General features: G+C 43.3%; 1 protein-coding gene across 1 annotated transcript; it reads left to right on the top strand.

The window, feature by feature from the left end:
• Positions 1–2,645: 2,645 nt before the first annotated feature.
• Positions 2,646–5,927, top strand: LOC115867179 (PRAME family member 15-like). The gene is made up of 3 exons (XM_030883237.1): positions 2,646–2,932; positions 3,367–3,939; positions 5,354–5,927. The coding sequence occupies exons 1-3, from the start codon at positions 2,646–2,648 to the stop codon at positions 5,925–5,927; spliced, it is 1,434 nt and encodes a 477-aa protein (XP_030739097.1).
• Positions 5,928–18,942: the final 13,015 nt, after the last annotated feature.

Here is an 18,942-nt window from a genome sequence, read left to right as displayed (position 1 = left end):
GTTGAGGAAGGTTCTCACTTGCTTTGTGTCTTGAAATTTTAAAAGAATCTCCCTGTGATGCAGCCCAGTGTGGGAGTCATCCCTGAAAGTGACAGACACTTAAACACCAAATATAGCTTCTGAATTCTGTGAGGGAAATGGGTTGAAATTTGTGAACAGTGCTAAATATGAGGAGAAAAACAGAATTTTATTTCTGTGCTTAATGGCATTGCCTCAGTCAGAACCTGTGTTGAACTTAGCTAAGCTTGAGGAAACAGGAGTTATCAAAATATACTTGGGGCTTCCCTGGTGGCGCAGTGGTTGAGAGTCCGCCTGCCGATGCAGGGGACGCGGGTTCGTGCCCCGGTCCGGGAAGATCCCACATGCCGCGGAGCGGCTGGGCACGTGAGCCATGGCCGCTGAGCCTGCGCGTCTGGAGCCTGTGCTCTACGACGGGAGAGGCCACAGCAGTGAGAGGCCCGCGTACCGCAAAAAAAAAAAAAAAAAAAAAAATTCCTCAAAATATACTTGGAAAGGGGCCAATGGGATTATGGTTTGGTTCGCAAAGTCCCTGGAAAATGGCTGGGGCTAATTGCCATCTGGGAATCATCCTCTTTGGGAAGAACCTAGAAGAAAATACTTTCTGGTAGCTGCTGCCATGATGAGGACAGGGTTATTTGCAACTGACCCATGTTTACTTTTTCCCTGGCTCCAAGTTCCCAAAGAGCCCACAGCGCCACCCTAGTGGCTCTTAGACTTGGAAATGTCCAAATTCCCAGGGCTGGGTGCCTCACTCTCCACTCACATTCTCAGATTGAGTGTTTTTAAGCCAATTTGCTGAGCTGAGCCCATCTTTCCGGGAAGTAAGGAGCTCAAAGATAACATTGTCTTCTCTTAGTTACTCCCTATAAATTTCTAGACTCCATCCAGAGAAAAAATTTTAATCTAAGCCTACCGAATAGGGAAGAAAACAAACATATTTTACACTGTTTGGGTCATTCACAGGGTCACTTAATGTACACTCAGCTGCCTACTCCTCAGCCCCGACCCTTACTTCTCATTGTGATTATTACCTGACCACCATCAGAGAAGCCATGACTTAAGCCTGGAGGACCAACACATCCCCAGTTGCATTTCTCTTGCTCTTTGATCAGTTCATGATCTGCTACATTACCCACATAATACTTAAATGGCAACTTGACACAAGGACTTTTTTTTTTAACCTTTTTATTGGAGTATAATTGCTTTACAATGCTGTGTTAGTGTCTGCTTTATAACAAAGTGAATCAGCTATACATATACATATATCCCCATATCTCCTCCTTAGGACTTCTTTATATTGGGGCTTTGCGGGGAAAGAAACCACTGTTTTTAGAAAGTTTTAAAAATTCTGGGACATTTTGATTACTTTGATCTGGCTGAAGATCCCCCAACAATAATGCTTTTGGTATTATTATTCTCATTCAGGAAGAGATTAAACCCTTCCTGTCTCACATGCAGAGCTACAACTGTCCATATTAGTAAAACTCAGTGTTTGTGGAGTGAATCAGGAATGATTCCTTGACTCTCTTGCCACCCCCACCCCCCATTCTTTCTCTTTCTTGAATGAATATCTGATTCAGTCAACTCATCTGAAGAAAGACAAAGATCCAATCAGGATTAACCTGATGGACAGTCTAGAATCTAATTATGTATAACTTTCTGATTGGAAGATAGTAGTTGAAAAGGGGGATGATGTGATTAGAAAGTTCTACAAAAGCCTCAGGTACCAAAGAAGAGATGCAGAATTTTCTTGCTCTGGTGTCACTGCCTGGGCTCTCCAACAGAACTGAGGTCTGAATACCCTGCCAATCACATCAGAGCTGGTAAGTTAACAATCTCAGTTAAGGACACCCAAATCTCATCTATGGTAATCTGGTCTTGAATGATGACATGCAGCTAGGGATGGCAGGGAGATTTTCCTTTTTCTTCCTTTTCAATGAATGGATTAAATGTTTTTGTTTTGCCTCTAAGTGTAGCTTTGCCTTAATACCAAACATTTTGATCTGCACTTTGATGTATATCATTTTAAAATATCTTAACCAACAAGATTTACTTTTGAATGACAAACATCTATCTATTTGGAATTTTATTTCTTGACATTTAAAATATTTAGTTTGTGCACAAATGACACTCATATTAAGGGTATCTCCTTAATCTTTCCCAACCAGGTTAACTGTGGAAACTGAAGATGGAGGCTGTGTTGGTCCACAGAGCTCTCCTATTCCCATAGTCTTAGGACATTAAGTGATGGTCTGAGAGTTTGCCCCCAAAAAAGATTGGGGTCAGCTTTCAGGCTCATGATTCCCACCTCCCAGCAAGACATAAATAAGCAAAGAAATGGATGGACATGGACAGGCTACTGGTTGATATTTCCATCTCCATGGTACTTGTGAGACTCTTCTTATGGTGCCAGAAGGGGCAGAGCTATGACTTTGTGTCAACAGAGACCAGAGTGGAATTCGGATAAACAGAGGCTCTTCCACTGTTGCTGGAGCAGTGACCTTGGCCCTGAATTGGTTCCTCTGAAGGGTAAGGGGACACATGAAGGTCTGCTCATGCTTGGCTTGAGAAGGATGACTTATCCCTGCAAATATTCACAGGATTTCTTCTGGAGCAGAGTCAACATGAGTGTCTGGAACCCACTCAGACTCCTGGACCTGGCAGCAACGGGTCTGCTGAGGGATGAGACCTCGGTCATCTCCATTGTGGAGTATCTGCCCACCGAGCTCTTCCCACCACTGTTCATTTTGGCCTTCTATGGGAGACACAGTGAGGCCCTGAAGGCCATGGTGCAAGCCTGGCCCTTTGTCCGCCTGCCTCTGGGGGGTCTGATGCAGACGCCTCACCGGGGGACCTTACAAGCAGTGTTGGACGGTATTGATGTCCTAGTTGCCCAGCAGGATCGCCCCAGGTGAGTCTGATCCAGGTATCCTGGTAGAGTCCTAGACATCCTTGAGAGGCAGCTGGTGTCATAAGAGTGGATGGCCGGTTGATGGACTAGAGGCTTCTGATGATGCCAAATGAAGAGGCTCAGAGGCCTTGGCCATTGCTGAGTTCCAGAAATGTAGGAGTACCTAAGATGAAAGGGCACTTGAAGGAACATGTCCCCACATCTTTCTAGTGATGCTTAAGGTACTAGAAGTGGAGAACCAGGAAGGATGGAAGTGGAAACAAGATGGAGGAAGGTGAGGCGGAGAGGGAAGAAGAGGGCAAGGCAGCAGGTGATGTCAGGGATGAGAAGTAAAAGCTCGGGTGGGGAGTCTGAGTGCTGCCTAAATGCTGAGACTGTGGTTTCATTATGTGTGGCTCTTAAGCCATCGCTGCCAATCTGCTGTTTCCCCACAGGAGGTGCAGGCTGCGGGTGCTGGATTTAAGGCATACTGGGCAGTATTTCTGGAGAATGTGGTCTGTATCCAGTTACCATGTGCACTCAAGCTCACTGATGGCACAAGTGGCTGAGGACAGGTCAAGAACAAAGCAGCCGTTAGCTCTGTTGGAGGTGTTTGTAGAACTTCACCTCAAGGAAAGTAACCTGGATGAATTCCTCATCTACCTTATCCGGTGGGTGGAGCAGAGAAAAGGTTCCATACACCTGTGCTGTAAGAAGCTGAAGATCATTACAATGCCCACAGAAAACATCAAGGAAGTCCTGAGTAGGGTGCAGCTGGACTGTATCCAGGAGGTGCAAGTGAATTGCACCTGGCATCTGTCCACCCTGGCCATGTTTGCTCCTCTCCTGGGCCAGATGAGTAACGTGCAGAGACTCCTTCTCTCCCATGTCTACCTGTCTGCCTTTGAGGAGCAGCAGCAGCAGCATGTTTTCCAATTTACCTCTCAGTTCCTCAGGCTGCACCACCTTCGGGATCTCCGTATGGAATCTCCCTCCTTTCTTGAAGGCTGCCTGGACCAAATGCTCAGGTAAGTGTGGCCACACTGGCTGAATAACAATAAACACAATAGAATGTGAATGCATTGTCTCCTTTGCTGCTCTATCTTTTTTTTTTTTGTTTTGCGGTACGTGGGCCTCTCACTGTTGTGGCCTCTCCCGTTGTGGAGCACAGGCTCCGGACGTGCAGCCTCAGCGGCCATGGCTCACGGGTCCAGCCGCTCTGCGGCATGTGGGATATTCCCGGACCGGGGCATGAACCCACTTCCCCTGCATCGGCAGGCGGACTCTCAACCACTGCGCCACCAGGGAAGCCCCAGCTGCTCTATCTTGAAGTGTGGTATAACATACCACACAAATCAAGGTAGAGGGCTAAACTGGCAGAGAGGCTCTGGAAAAGGACACCATGGTACAGATTAGACCATTCAGATCTATCAATGGAGATTTTGTGATTTCTGCCTTAAGAAGAGATATCTATCTTTAATCAGATGACCTAGTAAAATATGTAAGCTGACCTGAACATTTTTAAAGAGAAGCTCTGTGCTCACCCGTTTAGTGACCACAGTGAGCCTGTCTCAAATTCATTTCAGCAAAAGTTGTGCTGTGCTCCAGATAAGGTAATTAACATATGGGAAACGCATGATTCTGGAGAGGATGGTTAAGGAGCTAGAGCCAAAAGGATTATAAAAAGGTGTAGGTGGGCTTCCCTGGTGGCGCAGTTGTTGAGAGTCCGCCTGCCGATGCAGCGGACACGGGTTCGTGCCCCGGTCCAGGAAGATCCCACATGCCGCGGAGCGGCTGGGCCTGTGAGCCATGGCCGCTGAGCCTGCCCGTCCGGAGCCTGTGCTCCGCAACACGAGAGGCCACAACAGTGAGAGGTCCGCGTACCGCAAAAAAAAAAAAAAAGGGGGGGTAGGTGATTTGCAGGTGATGCAGGGGTGTAAGTGAGCCCCTGTAGACTGGAAAATCACAGTTGATGATTTGGGAACTTGTACAGGTTGGTTTTCTATGCTTATCACCCAGGACTGTCACTTGGCCTGAGATATAGGTGCTAGGGGCCCAAGCATGGACTGAAGGAACCTGAGTTGAAAGCATTTTTTTTCGTGTCTCCCAATATTAAAATTCAGTGGTGCCAATTGATTGAAACTCTGTGTAAGACTCTCCTCTGAGCATGTTTTAGTCCACGCCGTAATCTTCATTCATCCTCATAAGGAAGTAGAGTAAATTTTATTCTGCTTGACAGATGAGGAAAGAGCTTTCAAGATTCTGTGAACTTGACCCAGTCACACAAGGAAGATGAAAGGACTCAGGCTAAAATAAGATTGGGTATTCTGGGTATTGACCTTTATCTGATGGTCAGAACAACCTTGACCTTGGGCTTTTCTCTCACCTGGAGTTTACCTGCCACTCCAGTTTTCAAGACCTAATTCATTGGTTTCTCTCCAGCTGCCTGAAGACCCCCTTGGACAACCTCTCAATAACCAACTGCCGGCTTACAGATTCAGACTTGCTCCATCTGTCCCAGTGCCCGAACATCAGTCAGCTAAAAGGCCTGGATCTGAGTGGTGTCACTCTGACCAACTTTAGTCCTGAGCTCCTCCAAGTTCTGCTGGAGAAGGTTGCAGCCACACTCCAGGAACTGGACTTAGGTCTGTGTGGGATCATGGACCCCCAAGTTGAGGCCATCCTGCCTGCCCTGAGCCACTGTTCTCAGCTCAGGACCTTCAGCATGTGTGGGAACCTCCTCTCCATGGCCATCATGGAGAAGCTGCTGCAACATACCTCCGGGCTGCTCAGTTTAAGTCAAGAGCTGTATCCTGCCCCTCGGGAGAGTTACAGCCCTCAGGGACATTTCCACCCAGAGAGACTTGTCCAGCTTCAGGCTGGGCTGTTGAAGATTCTTAGAGACTTAGGACGTCCCAGGACCATCTGGATTAGCTCCAGCCCCTGTCCTTACTGTGGAGAAAACACATTCTATCATCCTGAGCCTGTTGTATACAGCTATAATACCCCTGCCTAATTGGTATTCTGCCTAGTTCTCTATCAAAAACTTTCTTCTGAGCACCTGGACTGTGAAATCTAGGCAAAGCTGCATCCTGAAGGGAAAACTGACCCATGGTTTCCAACATGTGATCAATGTGAACGGGGAAAGGAAAGGTGATCCAGCAAGGGTGCAGGATTGCAGGGGGAAATCTTGACTCAGGTAGTTGATGGGACATTCAGGAATATGTGTTTATAGAGTCTGAAATATTGATCTAAATTTCTGGAAGGAAGTTCAGGCTTGAGATACACATGTTGGAGTTATCCCTGGGTGGATGGCTGTAAATAAATGGTCAGAAATAAAGAGACCCCCAGTGTAAACCGACTGCTGCCCCCCATGATGTATTATTCTGTTTTTGCAGTTCATATCTCAGTCATCTTCAGTTACTGGTTAAAAAAAAAAAAAAAGGCACTGAGTTGTCTATAATCTGAAACCTTACCCTTCCCGCAAATTCTTTTTTCTATCTGGGGCATCTCTTACTGCATTGCTTATTTCTGTGGCTGTTCAGTGGGTTAATAAACACAACAAGGGGAACATACTCAGTGGCCAATGAGCCAATAGCATGAAGAGTTCTTGGCAGGGTCCTCACTGCTGGCTCAGGCCATGATCCTGGACATGAGCAGTCCTCACGGTTCTCCTGGTGGGTTCTTTAGTCTCAGTTTCTGGTCTTTGTATGTGCTGGGAAAAAGCTTCACTACACAAGGCAATGCCCATGGTTCTGGAAGGTGTATCTATACAGCTAAGCTGAGCCTCTGGTCCTCACCAACCCATACCTGTCATGGGTGGGTAGTGGTCCTTCTTGAATTAATCTAGTTGTGGTCAGTATAGACATCCAAATTCCTTTTAGCAAAAATTTAAAACCACGTAGGCATGTGACATGTTTTTAGTATTTTTATAGTGTGTTAAAAATTATACCATTTGGGCTTTCCTGGTGGCGTAGTGGTTGAGAATCTACCTGCTAATGCAGGGGACACGGGTTCGAGTCCTGGTCTGGGAGGATCCCACATGCCGCGGAGCAACTAGGCCCGTGAGCCACAACTACTGAGCCTGCGCGTCTGGAGCCTGTGCTCCGCAGCAAGAGAGGCCACGATAATGAGAGGCCCGCACACCGCGATGAAGAGTGGCCCCTGCTTGCCACAACTAGAGAAAACCCTCGCACAGAAACGAAGACCCAACACAGCAAAAATAAATAAATTAATTAATAAACTCCTACCCCCAACATCTTCTAAAAAAAAAAATTATACCATCTGGGGGGACTAGTTCATGTCAGTTAGAGATTGACTATATTCCCTTAATACCTCCTGACTCTCCCTGTTATGGAAAACTGGCATAGAATGTTTTGACATCAGCATATCAAGATATATATCAAATACCTGTTATGTACCTCATACAACTCATAGTCTGCTGTCTCCATCATCAGTTTCATGTCCTTGGATTCAACCAACTTCAGATGGTTTAGTGCTATATTTACTATCGAAAAATATCTTCATGTAAGTGGACCCAAGCAGTTCAAACCCATGTTTCCAGTGTCAGCTGTATATATAGTTATGTATTAAAGGGAGTTATTATGGGAATGGGCTTACGTGGTTCCAGAGGCTGCGAAGTCCCACAGTCTGCTGTCTGTACGCTAGACAACCAGCAAAGCTGATGGTATAACTCAGACCAAAGTTTAAGGCTGAAAAATGGTGGAACTGACAGTGTTATTCCAAGTCTGAGGCTGAAGGCCTGAGAACCAGAGGACCCCTGGTGTAAGTTCAGAGTATGAAGGCTCTAGAGCCACAAGCTTCAATGTTCATGGGCAAGAAGAGAGAGTAGGTGAGAATTGGATTTCTTGTTTCATTCAGGCCCCCAAAGTATAGGATTATGCCCACCCACATTGGTGTAGGCTGATCCCTTCCCTCAGTCTATGGATTAAAATGCTAATCTCTTCCAGAAACACCCTCCCAGACACACCCAGAATTATTGTTTTACCAGATATCTGGGCATTCCTTCACCAAGGTGACTCAAAATTAACCATCACAGTCGCCCTAAACCAAAGGCACCAAAATGAAGACTCCTCATTACAAAATAAAAAACTGGTGCTATTGGCTCAGGAGAGGAATAGGATATAAGGGTGGGAGGACTTTAGGCAAGGGCCTCATTTTTCTCATAATATGAAGAGACAATGGAGCACACTCAAGTTACAGGATTTCAGTACGAATCGATGAGACAATGTTAGTTGGTGGCCTGGCATAGGACCTGACATGTAGTAAGAGTTCAGCAGTAGGGTGTTTCTCTTGTTTTTTCCTCCTGGTGGACACACCCACTATCTTCATCCTCTAGTTTACCCTCTATTCCTGACAACCTCAAGGAGAGCAGAATCCAGGGTGTGAAGTGGGACTCAGCTTATACCTGTGGCACCAAAGAATCCTGATTCACCCAGGGTGCTTCAGCAGCCAGTGCAGAGAGGGGGACAGAGAAGAGACTGGATTCATCTCTAGTGATTATTAGGTAGACATTCTGAGCCTCAGAACTTATAGGCATCTACTGGTAGACCAGACCAGAGGATATAAATTAGTTTTGCAAGCAGAACTATATAATTCAGTATTTTAAAAAAATCTTGAAACCGCTATGTGGCATTTTGGGGGGCTCTGAAGAGCTCGGGTCCATTATGTCCTCCATGCAGAAAGAATTCAGTGAGAGGCAAAGTGATAGATAAGAAGTGATTTATTAGAATAGGATGCTTATGAGGCTTATAAGTGGGTGAGCAACAGGGTGCTGCCCTGGAGAACTTAGTGGGCTACAGTTTAATAATCAAAGGAAAAGTGGGGAGGAAGAAAAGACGACCTTCTTCTTCATTCCTGAGTAGATGTCATGCCTCCATCATCAGCTCCTCCTCCAGGTTGGACAGGGGAGTTTTCTTTTTCCTACAAGGTCAAGCCTGGACTGTCATGGTACTATGGAAAAATTATTTTAGGTCTCAGTACAATGAGGGTCTTTCACTTTGAAATGCCACCTTTCCATAAATTATTGTTTTTCATGTGGGTAGAGAGCATTTCCTAGGGGCCATTAACTTACTGAGCTCACTGGGCAGGATGTGGGTCTCATGCCACCATTTTTTTATTGTTTGGGGGCATGGCTCATGTTTCCGTCACATGGTTTTGTTGCTAAGCATGCGTGCTTGGTTTTGTGGTCAAGCAAACCTGTTTTCTTAAGTGATCATTAACTTACAGGGGTTCCCCGTATATATTTTTTTTACTTAATCCCCTAGTGGGATTAACTATTTAATTACCTACTTTGTCCCTTTACTCTGTCCCTATCAATATTATATTATGTAAATGCTAGTTGAGTAAATAATTACACTGTGATTTCTATAAATAATAAAGTTATAAATGTTCCTTAAAAATTATAAAGTATCCTTTATCAAAGATAAGGTGACCATATGTGCATGGGCTTATCTCTGAGCTTTCTATCCTGTTCCATTGATCTATATTTCTGTTTTTGTGACAGTACCATACTATCTTGATTACTGTAGCTTTGTAGTATAGTCTGAAGTCAGGGAACCTGATTCCTCCAGCTCCGTTTTTCTTTCTCAAGATTGCTTTGGCTATTCGAGGTCTTTTGTGTTTCCATACAAATTGTGAAATTTTTTGTTCTAGTTCTGTGAAAAATGCCAGTGGTAGATTCATAGGGATTACATTAAGTCTGTAGATTGCTTTGGGTAGTAGAGTCATTTTCACAATGTTGATTCTTCCAATCCAAGAACATGGTATATCTCTCCATCTGTTTGTATCATCTTTAGTTTCTTTCATCAATGTCTTATAGTTTTCTGCATACAGGTCTTTTGTCTCCTTAGGTAGGTTTATGCCTAGGTATTTTATTCTTTTTGTTGCAGTAGTAAATGAGAGTGTTTTCTTAATTTCACTTTCAGATTTTTCATCATTAGTGTATAGGAATACAAGAGTTTTATGTACATTAATTTTGTATCCTGCTACTTTACAAAATTCATTGATTAGCTCTAGTAGTTTTCTGGTAGCATCTTTAGGATTCTCTATGTATAGTATCGTGCCATCTGCAAACAGTGACAGCTTTACTCCTTCTTTTCCAATTTGGATTCCTTTCATTTCTTTTTCTTCTCTGATTGCTGTGACTAAAACTTCCAAAACTATGTTGAATAATAGTGGTGAGAGTGGGCAACATTGTCTTGTTCCTGATCTTAGTGGAAATGGTTTCAGTTTTTCACCATTGAGGATGATGTTGGCTGTGGGTTTGTCATATATGACCTTTATTATGTTGAGGAAAGTTTCCTCTATGCCTACTATCTGGAGGGTTTTTTATCATAAATCGGTGTTGAATTTTGTCGAAAGCTTTCTCTGCATCTATTGAGATGATCATATGGGTTTTCTCCTTCAATTTGTTAATATGCTGTATCACATTGATTGATTTGCATATAGTGAAGAATCCTTGCATTCCTGGGGTAAACCCCACTTGATCATGGTGTATGATCCTTTTAATGTGCTGTTGGATTCTGTTTGCTAGTATTTTGTTGAGGATTTTTGCATTTATGTTCATCAGTGATATTGGTCTATATTTTTCTTTATTTGTGACATCTTTGTCTGGTTTTGGTATCAGGGCGATGGTGGCCTTGTAGAATGAGATTGGGAGTGTTCCTCCCTCTGCTATATTTTGGAAGAGTTTGAGAAGTATAGGTGTTAGCTCTTCTCTAAATGTTTGATAGAATTCGCCTGTGAAGCCATCTGGTCCTGGGTTTTTGTTTGTTGGAAGATTTCTAATCACAGTTTCAATTTCAGTGTTTGTGATTGGTCTGTTCATATTTTCTACTTCTTCCTGGTTCAGTTTTGGAAGGTTGTGCATTTCTAAGAATTTGTCCATTTCTTCCAGGTTGTCCATTTTATTGGCATAGAGTAGCTTGTAGTAATCTCTCATGATCCTTTGTATTTCTGCAGTGTCAGTTGTTACTTCTCCTTTTTCATTTCTAAATCTGTTGATGTGTGTCTTCTCCCTTTATTTCTTGATGAGTCTGGCTAATGGTTTATCAATTTGTTTATCTTCTCAAAGAACCAGCTTTAGTTTTATTGATCTTTGCTATCATTTCCTTCATTTCTTTTTCATTTATTTCTGATCTGATCATTATGGTTTCTTTCTTTCTGCTAACTTTGGTGGTTTTTTTTTTTTTGTTCTTCTTTCTCTAATTGCTTTAGGTGTAAGGTTAGGTTGTTTATTTGAGGTGTTTCTTCTTTCTTGAGGTAGAATTGTGTTGATATAAAATTTCCTCTTAGAACTGCTTTTGCTGCATCCCATAGGTTTTGAGTCATCATTGTTTTCATTTTCATTTGTCTCTAGGTATTTTTAAATTTCCTCTTTGATTTCTTCAGTGATCTCGTGGTTATTTAGTAGTGTATTGTTTAGCCTCCATGTGTTTGTATTTTATACAGTTTTTTTTCCTGTAATTGATATCTAGGCTCATAGCATTGTGGTCAAAAAAGGTATTTGATATGATTTCAATATTCTTAAATTTACCAAGGCTTGATTTGTGACCCAAGATATGATCTATCCTGGAGAATGTTCCATGAACACTTGAGAAGAAAGTGTATTCTGTTGTTTTTGGATGGAATGTCCTATAAATATCAATTAAGTCCATCTTGTTTAATGTGTCATTTAAAGCTTGTGTTTCCTTATTTATTTTCATTTTGGATGATCTGCGCATTGGAGAAAGTGGGGTGTTAAAGTCCCCTACTATTATTGTGTTACTGTCAATTTCCCCTTTTATGGCTGTTAGCATTTGCCTTATGTATTGAGGTGCTTCTATGTTGGGTACATAAATATTTACAATTGTTATATCTTCTTCTTGGATTGATCCCTTGATCATTATGTAGTGTCCTTCTTTGTCTCTTGTAATAGTCTTTGTTTTAAAGTCTATTTTGTCTGATATGAGAATTGCTACTCCATCTTTCTCTTGATTTCCATTTGCATGGAATAGCTTTTTCCATCCCTTCACTTTCAGTCTGTATGTGTCCCTTGGTCTGAAGTGGGTCTTTTGTAGAGAGCATATATACGGGTCTTGTTTTTGTATCCATTCAGCCTGTCTACTCTTTTGGTTGGAGCATTTAATCCATTTACATTTAAGGTAATTATTGATATGTATGTTCCTATTCCCATTTTCTTAATTGTTTTAGGTTTGTTATTGTGGGTCTTTCCCTTCTCTGGTGTTTCCTGCCTAGAGAAGTTCCTTTAGCATTTGTTGTAAAGCTGGTTTGGTTGTGCTGAATCCTCTTAGCTTTTGCTTGTCTGTAAAGGTTTTAATTTCTCCATCAAATCTGAATGAGATCCTTGCTGGGTAGAGTAATCTTGGTTGTAGGTTTTTCCCTTTCATCACTTTAAATATGTCCTGCCACTCCCTTCTGGTTTGCAGAGTTTCGGCTGAAAGATCAGCTGTTAACCTTATGGGGATTCCCTTGTATATTATTTGTTTTTTTTCCCTTGCTGCTTTTAATATTTTTTCTTTGTAGTTAATTTTTGATAGTTTGATTAATATGTGTCCTGATAAAGGAGACAAAAATATACAGTGGAGAAAAGATAGCCTCTTCAATATGTAGTGCTGGGAAAACTGGACAGCTTCATGTAAAAGAATGAAATTAAAACACTCCCTAAGACAATACACAATAATAAACTCAAAATGGATTAAAGACCTAAATGTAAGGCCAGACACTATCAAACTCTTAGAGAAAACATAGACAGAACACTCTATGACATAAATCACAGCAAGATACTCTTTGACCCAACTCCTAGAGAAATGGAAATAAAAACAAAAATAAACAAATGGGGGGCTTCCCTGGTGGCGCAGTGGTTGAGAGTCTGCCTGCCGATGTAGGGGACACACGTTTGTGCTCCGGTCCGGGAAGATCCCACATGCCACGGAGCAGCTGGGCCTGTGAGCCATGGCTGCTGTGTCTGTGCGTCCGGAGCCTGTGCTCCGCAACGGGAGAGGCCACAATGGTGAGAGGCCCGCGTACTGCAAAAAAAACACAAAAAAACTAAAAACAATAAACAAATGGGACCTAATGAAACTTAAAGCTTTTACACAGCAAAGGAAACCATAAACAAGACAAAAAGGCAACCCTCAGAATGGGAGAAAGTATTTGCAAATGAAGCAACTGACAAAAGATTAATATCCAAAATTTACAAGCAACTCATGCAGCTCAATATCAAGAAAACAAACAACCCAATCCAAATATGGGCAGAAGACCTAAACAGGCATTTCTCCAAAGAAGATATACAGATTGCCAACAAACACATGAAAGAATGCTCAACATCACTAATCATTAGAGAAATGCAAATCAAAATGGCAATGCGATATCATATCACACTGGTCAGAACGGCCATCATAAAAAATCTACAAACAATAAATGCTGGAGAGGGTGTGGAGAAAAGGGAACCCTCTTGCACTGTTGGTGGGAATGTTAACTGTTACAGCCACTGTGGAGAACAGTATGGTGGTTCCTTAAAAAATAGAAATAGAACTACCAAATGACCCAGCAATCCCACTACTGGGCATATACCCTGAACAAACCATAATTCAAAGAGTCATGTACCACAATGTTCATTGCAGCTCTATTTACAATAGCCAGGACATAGAAGCAACCTAAGTGTCCATTGACAGATGAATGGATAAAGAAGATGCAGCACACATATACAATGGAATATTACTCAGCCATAAAAAGAAACGAAATTGAGTTATTTGTAGTGAGGTGGTTGGACCTAGAGTTTGTCATACAGAGTGAAGTCAGAAAGAGAAAAAACAAATACCACATGCTAACATATATACATGGAATCTAAAAAAAAAAGAAAAAAAAAGATGAAGAGCCTAGGGGCAAGACGGGTATAAAGACCCAGACCTACTAGAGAATGGACTTGAGGACATGGGGATGGGGAAGGGTAAGCTGGGACAAAGTGAGAGAGTGGTAGTGTTTATATGGACATACATATATACATTACCAAATGTAAAATAGATAGCTAGTGGGAAGAAGCCGCATAGCACAGGGAGATCAGCTCAGTGCTTTGTGACCACCTAGAGGGGTGATATAGGGAGGGTGGGAGGGAGACGCAAGAGGGAGGAGATATGGGGATATATGTGTATGTATAGCTGATTCACTTTATTATACAACAAAGTGAATACAACAACTTGGATACATGCAGAAACTAACACATCACTGTAAAGCAATTATACTCCAATAAAAATGTTAAGAAAAAAATTATAATGTAAATTTAATACTTTTAAAGAATGAATGTTTACTTCTAGGAAAAGTTTAACTTGATTTGGAGCCTCTAAACAAATGAGACTTTAAAACTGATTTTAAACATTAATGAACAAGAATGGTTTCTTCTTTAAAAAAATTAGAATAATAAAATTTTAGGGCTGGAAAGTTTACAATTATATTTTTTTACAGTAGACTTTATTTCTTGGGGGAGTTTTAGGTTCATCTTGAAAATGAGCAGAAAGTACAAAGAGTTCCCATTTAACTGCTACCCCACCACATGTACAGCCTTCAGGACTATAAACTTCCCTCACCAGGTTGGTACATTTGTTACACTGATGAACCTACATTGACACATCATTATCAGCCAAAGTCCATAGTTTACATTAAGCTTCACTCTTAGTGGTGTAGTTTCTATGGGTTTTGGCAATCATATAATGAGATATATCCATCATTATCATATCATAGAGAGAAATTTCACTGCCATAAAAGTCCTATTTGCTCTTTTTCATCTCTCCCTCTCCCCCATTCCCTGGCAACCGCTGATCTGTTTTGCTGTCCCCAGAGACCGGTCTTTTCCACAATGTCACATAGTTGGAATCATACAATATGTAGCCTTTTCTGATAGGCTTCTTTGAATTACTAATACAAATTTAAGGTTCCTCCAAGTATTTTCATGGTTTGATAACATACCATTGTCTGAATATAGTGCAGTTTATTTATTCATTTACCTACTGAAGGACATCTTAGCTGCTTCCAAGTTTTGGCAATTATCAATAAAGCTGTTATAAGCATCTGTGTGCACATTTGTTGTGGACATAAGGTTTAAACTCATTTGGGTAGCTACCAGGGAGTGAGATTGCTGGATTGTATGATTAGGGTGCGTATTACAATTATTTACCTTGACAATCTCACCTGTTAGAGATTGTCCCATAAAGGGCAGGTACTGTGTCTCTCACACTGTGGTAGTATAGCTGAACGCAAAGCCTGAACTGCATGATGTGTGGAAATCTTTAACATCAGTTTATAGCCAAATGATACTTTTCACTGAAATGCAGATTTGTGCAAAATCAACATTTTCTGGCTACCAATAACGTAGATAAGTTGATATGGAAGAAATAGCAATTGTAGTCTATATATTTGTACATGTAAAGGTACATGAAAGAAAAGTTTTGTTTTCCATACTATTTTAAAATTTATTTATTTATTTATTTTTGGCTGTGTTGGGTCTTCGTTTCTGTGCGAGGGCTTTCTCTAGTTGCGGCAAGCGGGGGCCACTCTTCATCGCGGTGCGCGGGCGTCTCATTATCGCGGCCTCTCTTGTTGCGGAGCACAGGCTCCAGACGCGCAGGCTCAGTAGTTGTGGCTCACGGGCCTAGTTGCTCCACGGTATGTGGGATCTTCCCAGACCGGGCTCGAACCCGTGTGCCCTGCATCGGCAGGCGGACTCTCAACCACTGCGCCACCAGGGAAGCCCCAGAATTCCAGTTTTAACACTTACTCTTGTGTGTCCTTGAAGAAGTTTCTGTCCTTCTCTGAATCTATGTCTTCCGCTATTGAATGGGTACCATGATGATCTCTAACTCAGATACAAACACTGAGCCCAGAACTTGTTGCCGAATAAATCCTCCAAAAATGGCAGCAGCTGTTTCTTGACATTCAAAGACCACAGGCATAAATAGCCAGGCCCCAGGGAATGGCCCGGCTCTGCAGCAGCGTCCAGTAACCTGCCAGCTGGTCCCTCTGCCAAGATGTGCTGGTTTGACTGTGGAGCCCGGCACCTTAGGAGCCAAGCCTGGATGACCCCCTAGAGTTCAGCCCATTGGCTGGCACAAGCCCCCTGGTGGCCAATTTGACACCAATGTGCAGGTGGCTATGGCTTCAGGATCAGGGTCTGTCTGATTTGGCGCTAACTCATGGGAGCAGATGTGAAAATAAGTCAACACCTGATTGCCCCCTGCCCCCAGCGATTTTCTATTTCTTCTTGGCAAACGTCTGAGGGGCTGTTGGTGAACTCGGGTGTGCCAATGCTCAGATAATTCATCCATGAATTTGAAGGCATAGCCGTGTTGACCTGCAAACACTGTGGGGCTCACTCCGAGGTCCCAGTTCTGGTCAGACATTTCTTGCTGACACATTTCATGCTCTGGGCCTCCGGTTCTTTGTCTGAAAAGAAACCGTCTCTGAGGTCCCCAGTTCACTGGAGTTTCCAGATACACTCCTGAATCTGGATTTTGTGCTAGATTTCTTTTTTTTTTTTTCTTGAACTAAGGTTCCCATAGTCACTGGAGCAGGAACAACTTGGACACATGCAATTTCTGTATCCCAGGTCCCCACATCCCACTTTGGGGTCTTCCTACCCTTTTCCCACTGCAGGAGTAGGTGAACAGTTTCCTTCTCTCCCAGTCTCAGGTCAAATTGCCTGGGCATCTTCCTACATGAGACACAAACTCCACAGAACCCAGGGCCAGGCAGGGGGTGAGTGAAGGATTGCAGGCAGGGACCATGGAGACCTGGAGGGCACAGGCCCCCACATCAGGGAAGCTGCCTCGCAGTTCGTGATACCCCTTAGGGATGTGGGTTCAGTGATGCTACATTTTTCTTTTAAGATTTTTTCTTCAAGGGATATTGGGGAGTAAATTATGATACAAAACTTGATTTTTAACCTCTGGCCACAAATCTTATTTGTTAAAACATTGTCCCAAAACATGTCTGTAGGACACATTTGGCTTCTGGAGTGCCACCCTGCAGCCTCTAATGTGGAGACAAAAATGTCCTGCATAGCATTCTGACCTGACCCACAGTGACGCTGAAGACAACAGAAAAGAAACCACATGACTTTGTTTTTCTGGGCCAGAGATTGACCTTACTCAGGAGCCTGGCTTTGAAACTGCAGGGCCTATAATCCCCTTTGCACCCCACAGTAGTGCAACACCATGTATAAATATAAAGTCCATGGGAGGCATTTGCAAATAGCTCTTGAATAAGAATATATATGATTATATATGTATGTGTATATATATATATATATATATATATATATATATTTCAGGTGTTACTCTGTACTTCATCTTTTTTCATAAAATGATGTAATCATCTGAAGAATAACATGGCCCAGCAGACTCTTTACCTTTTTTTCGTACCTGCTCCTTTCCCATTCCTCCCAATTTTAAGAAGTCACCACAAGGCTCTAGGAGGTCCCTCAATCCCTGTTTTACCCTCATGCCCCACCTTCACTCTAAGAGCGAAGTGCTGTTGATTCTGCCTCCAAGTATCCCTGAAGTTGTCCCCAAGGTACCTAAAGTGCAAGCCAGGATCTGCCGCCAGGAGCCACCAAGGGTCTCTTTCTGGCATCCCTGCTTCCTTGTTAACTCCCCCAGAACACTAACCAACAGCAACCAGGGGGGCTGGGAAACACCCATCAGGTTATGTTACAACCCTACTTACAAAATTCCAGGGTCCCCTAACAAGCCCCTGCCTGGGCAGTCTCCCCCCATCACCCCAGCCTCCAATCCCTGGCTGCCCCCTAGTTCAAGGTGATGCAATCTCTCTCGTCTCCCTCCTGGAACCCTGCACTGCAGCCAATTCTGGGCCCACAGTGTCCCCTGGTGGCTGGAGATGCAAGATCATCTAGACTGCTGGACAAGGGGTGAGGCCTGGAGGAAGAAAGGTGAGAGAGGACAGGATAGTAGATTTGGGAAAAGACTTGGAAGAGCAAAAGCTTAGGAGAAGACCAAGAGCATCAGACAGAGAGGAAAGTCTAACTGAGTCCCCTCTGGGATGGCCCTACTCTCTGGGTTACGGAAATGGAGCTGGAACAAGAATGCTGTTGGCCTCAGGATGGGCCTATAGCTCTTCTCCAGGGGCTCCCATCAGACCAGCACCCATGTCTGTGCAAGAGAGGACACTGGACTGTGTCCGGGTCAGTTACCAAGGAACTTCCTGTGTCTTGGACTGAGTCACCTCCTTCCTTATCAGAATATTACACAGAGGGTCAGTGATGGTAACAGGAATGGGGGATGGGAGTTTGGGGATTTGAGACAGCCCTGAGGACAACCTTGCAACCCTCCCCATGTGCCTGATTTTGCAAGATCTGAAGAACTGTGTCCTGAGAACAGGGATGGGAAGAGTTCTGAGACAGCCTCAGTGAGTGTGCACAGTGAGAACCAGGGATGCTTGGGAGGAAATTCCAGTTATAGAGATGAGGTCTTGTGCTCCTATTCATTAGTTCAGGGGACAGCATTTACTTCCCAAGACACTTGCGACTTTTGTTGATTTGCTTTTTTGGTGGCATCCCAGGAGGTAGTGTGTGTTCCAAGGGTAAAGCACAATAATGAAAGGGCAGAACAGATGAGCCGTTCAGGTACTCCCGGGCTGGCTTGAAGCCAGGGGATGGAACTGAGTCTCTTGAGCCCCACTGTTGAGAGGCCTCCAGGGGAACTACCCCCCATCCCAGACCCCAAGTTCTCCACCTGGTCTGCCGTATCCTACAGAAAAAACACACTTCTGGTTGACCTGTATCCTGTATTTCTCTACGCTCTACCAATTTCAGGGGACTGCCCATTGCTGACTTCATTCTAGCAAAGAAGACATGCAGGTGGCCAACAGGTACTTGAAAAGATGCTTGGGAAATGTATATCACAACCACAAGGAGATATCACCTCACACCTTTTAGAATGGCTGTTATCAAGAGGACAAGAGATAACGAGTGACGGTGAGGGTGTGAAGAAAAAGGAGCC

This window comes from Globicephala melas, chromosome 1 (assembly GCF_963455315.2).
Source record: "Globicephala melas chromosome 1, mGloMel1.2, whole genome shotgun sequence".
Taxonomy (NCBI): Eukaryota; Metazoa; Chordata; class Mammalia; order Artiodactyla; family Delphinidae; genus Globicephala; species Globicephala melas.
This window is presented reverse-complemented; position numbering and strand designations above follow the sequence as displayed.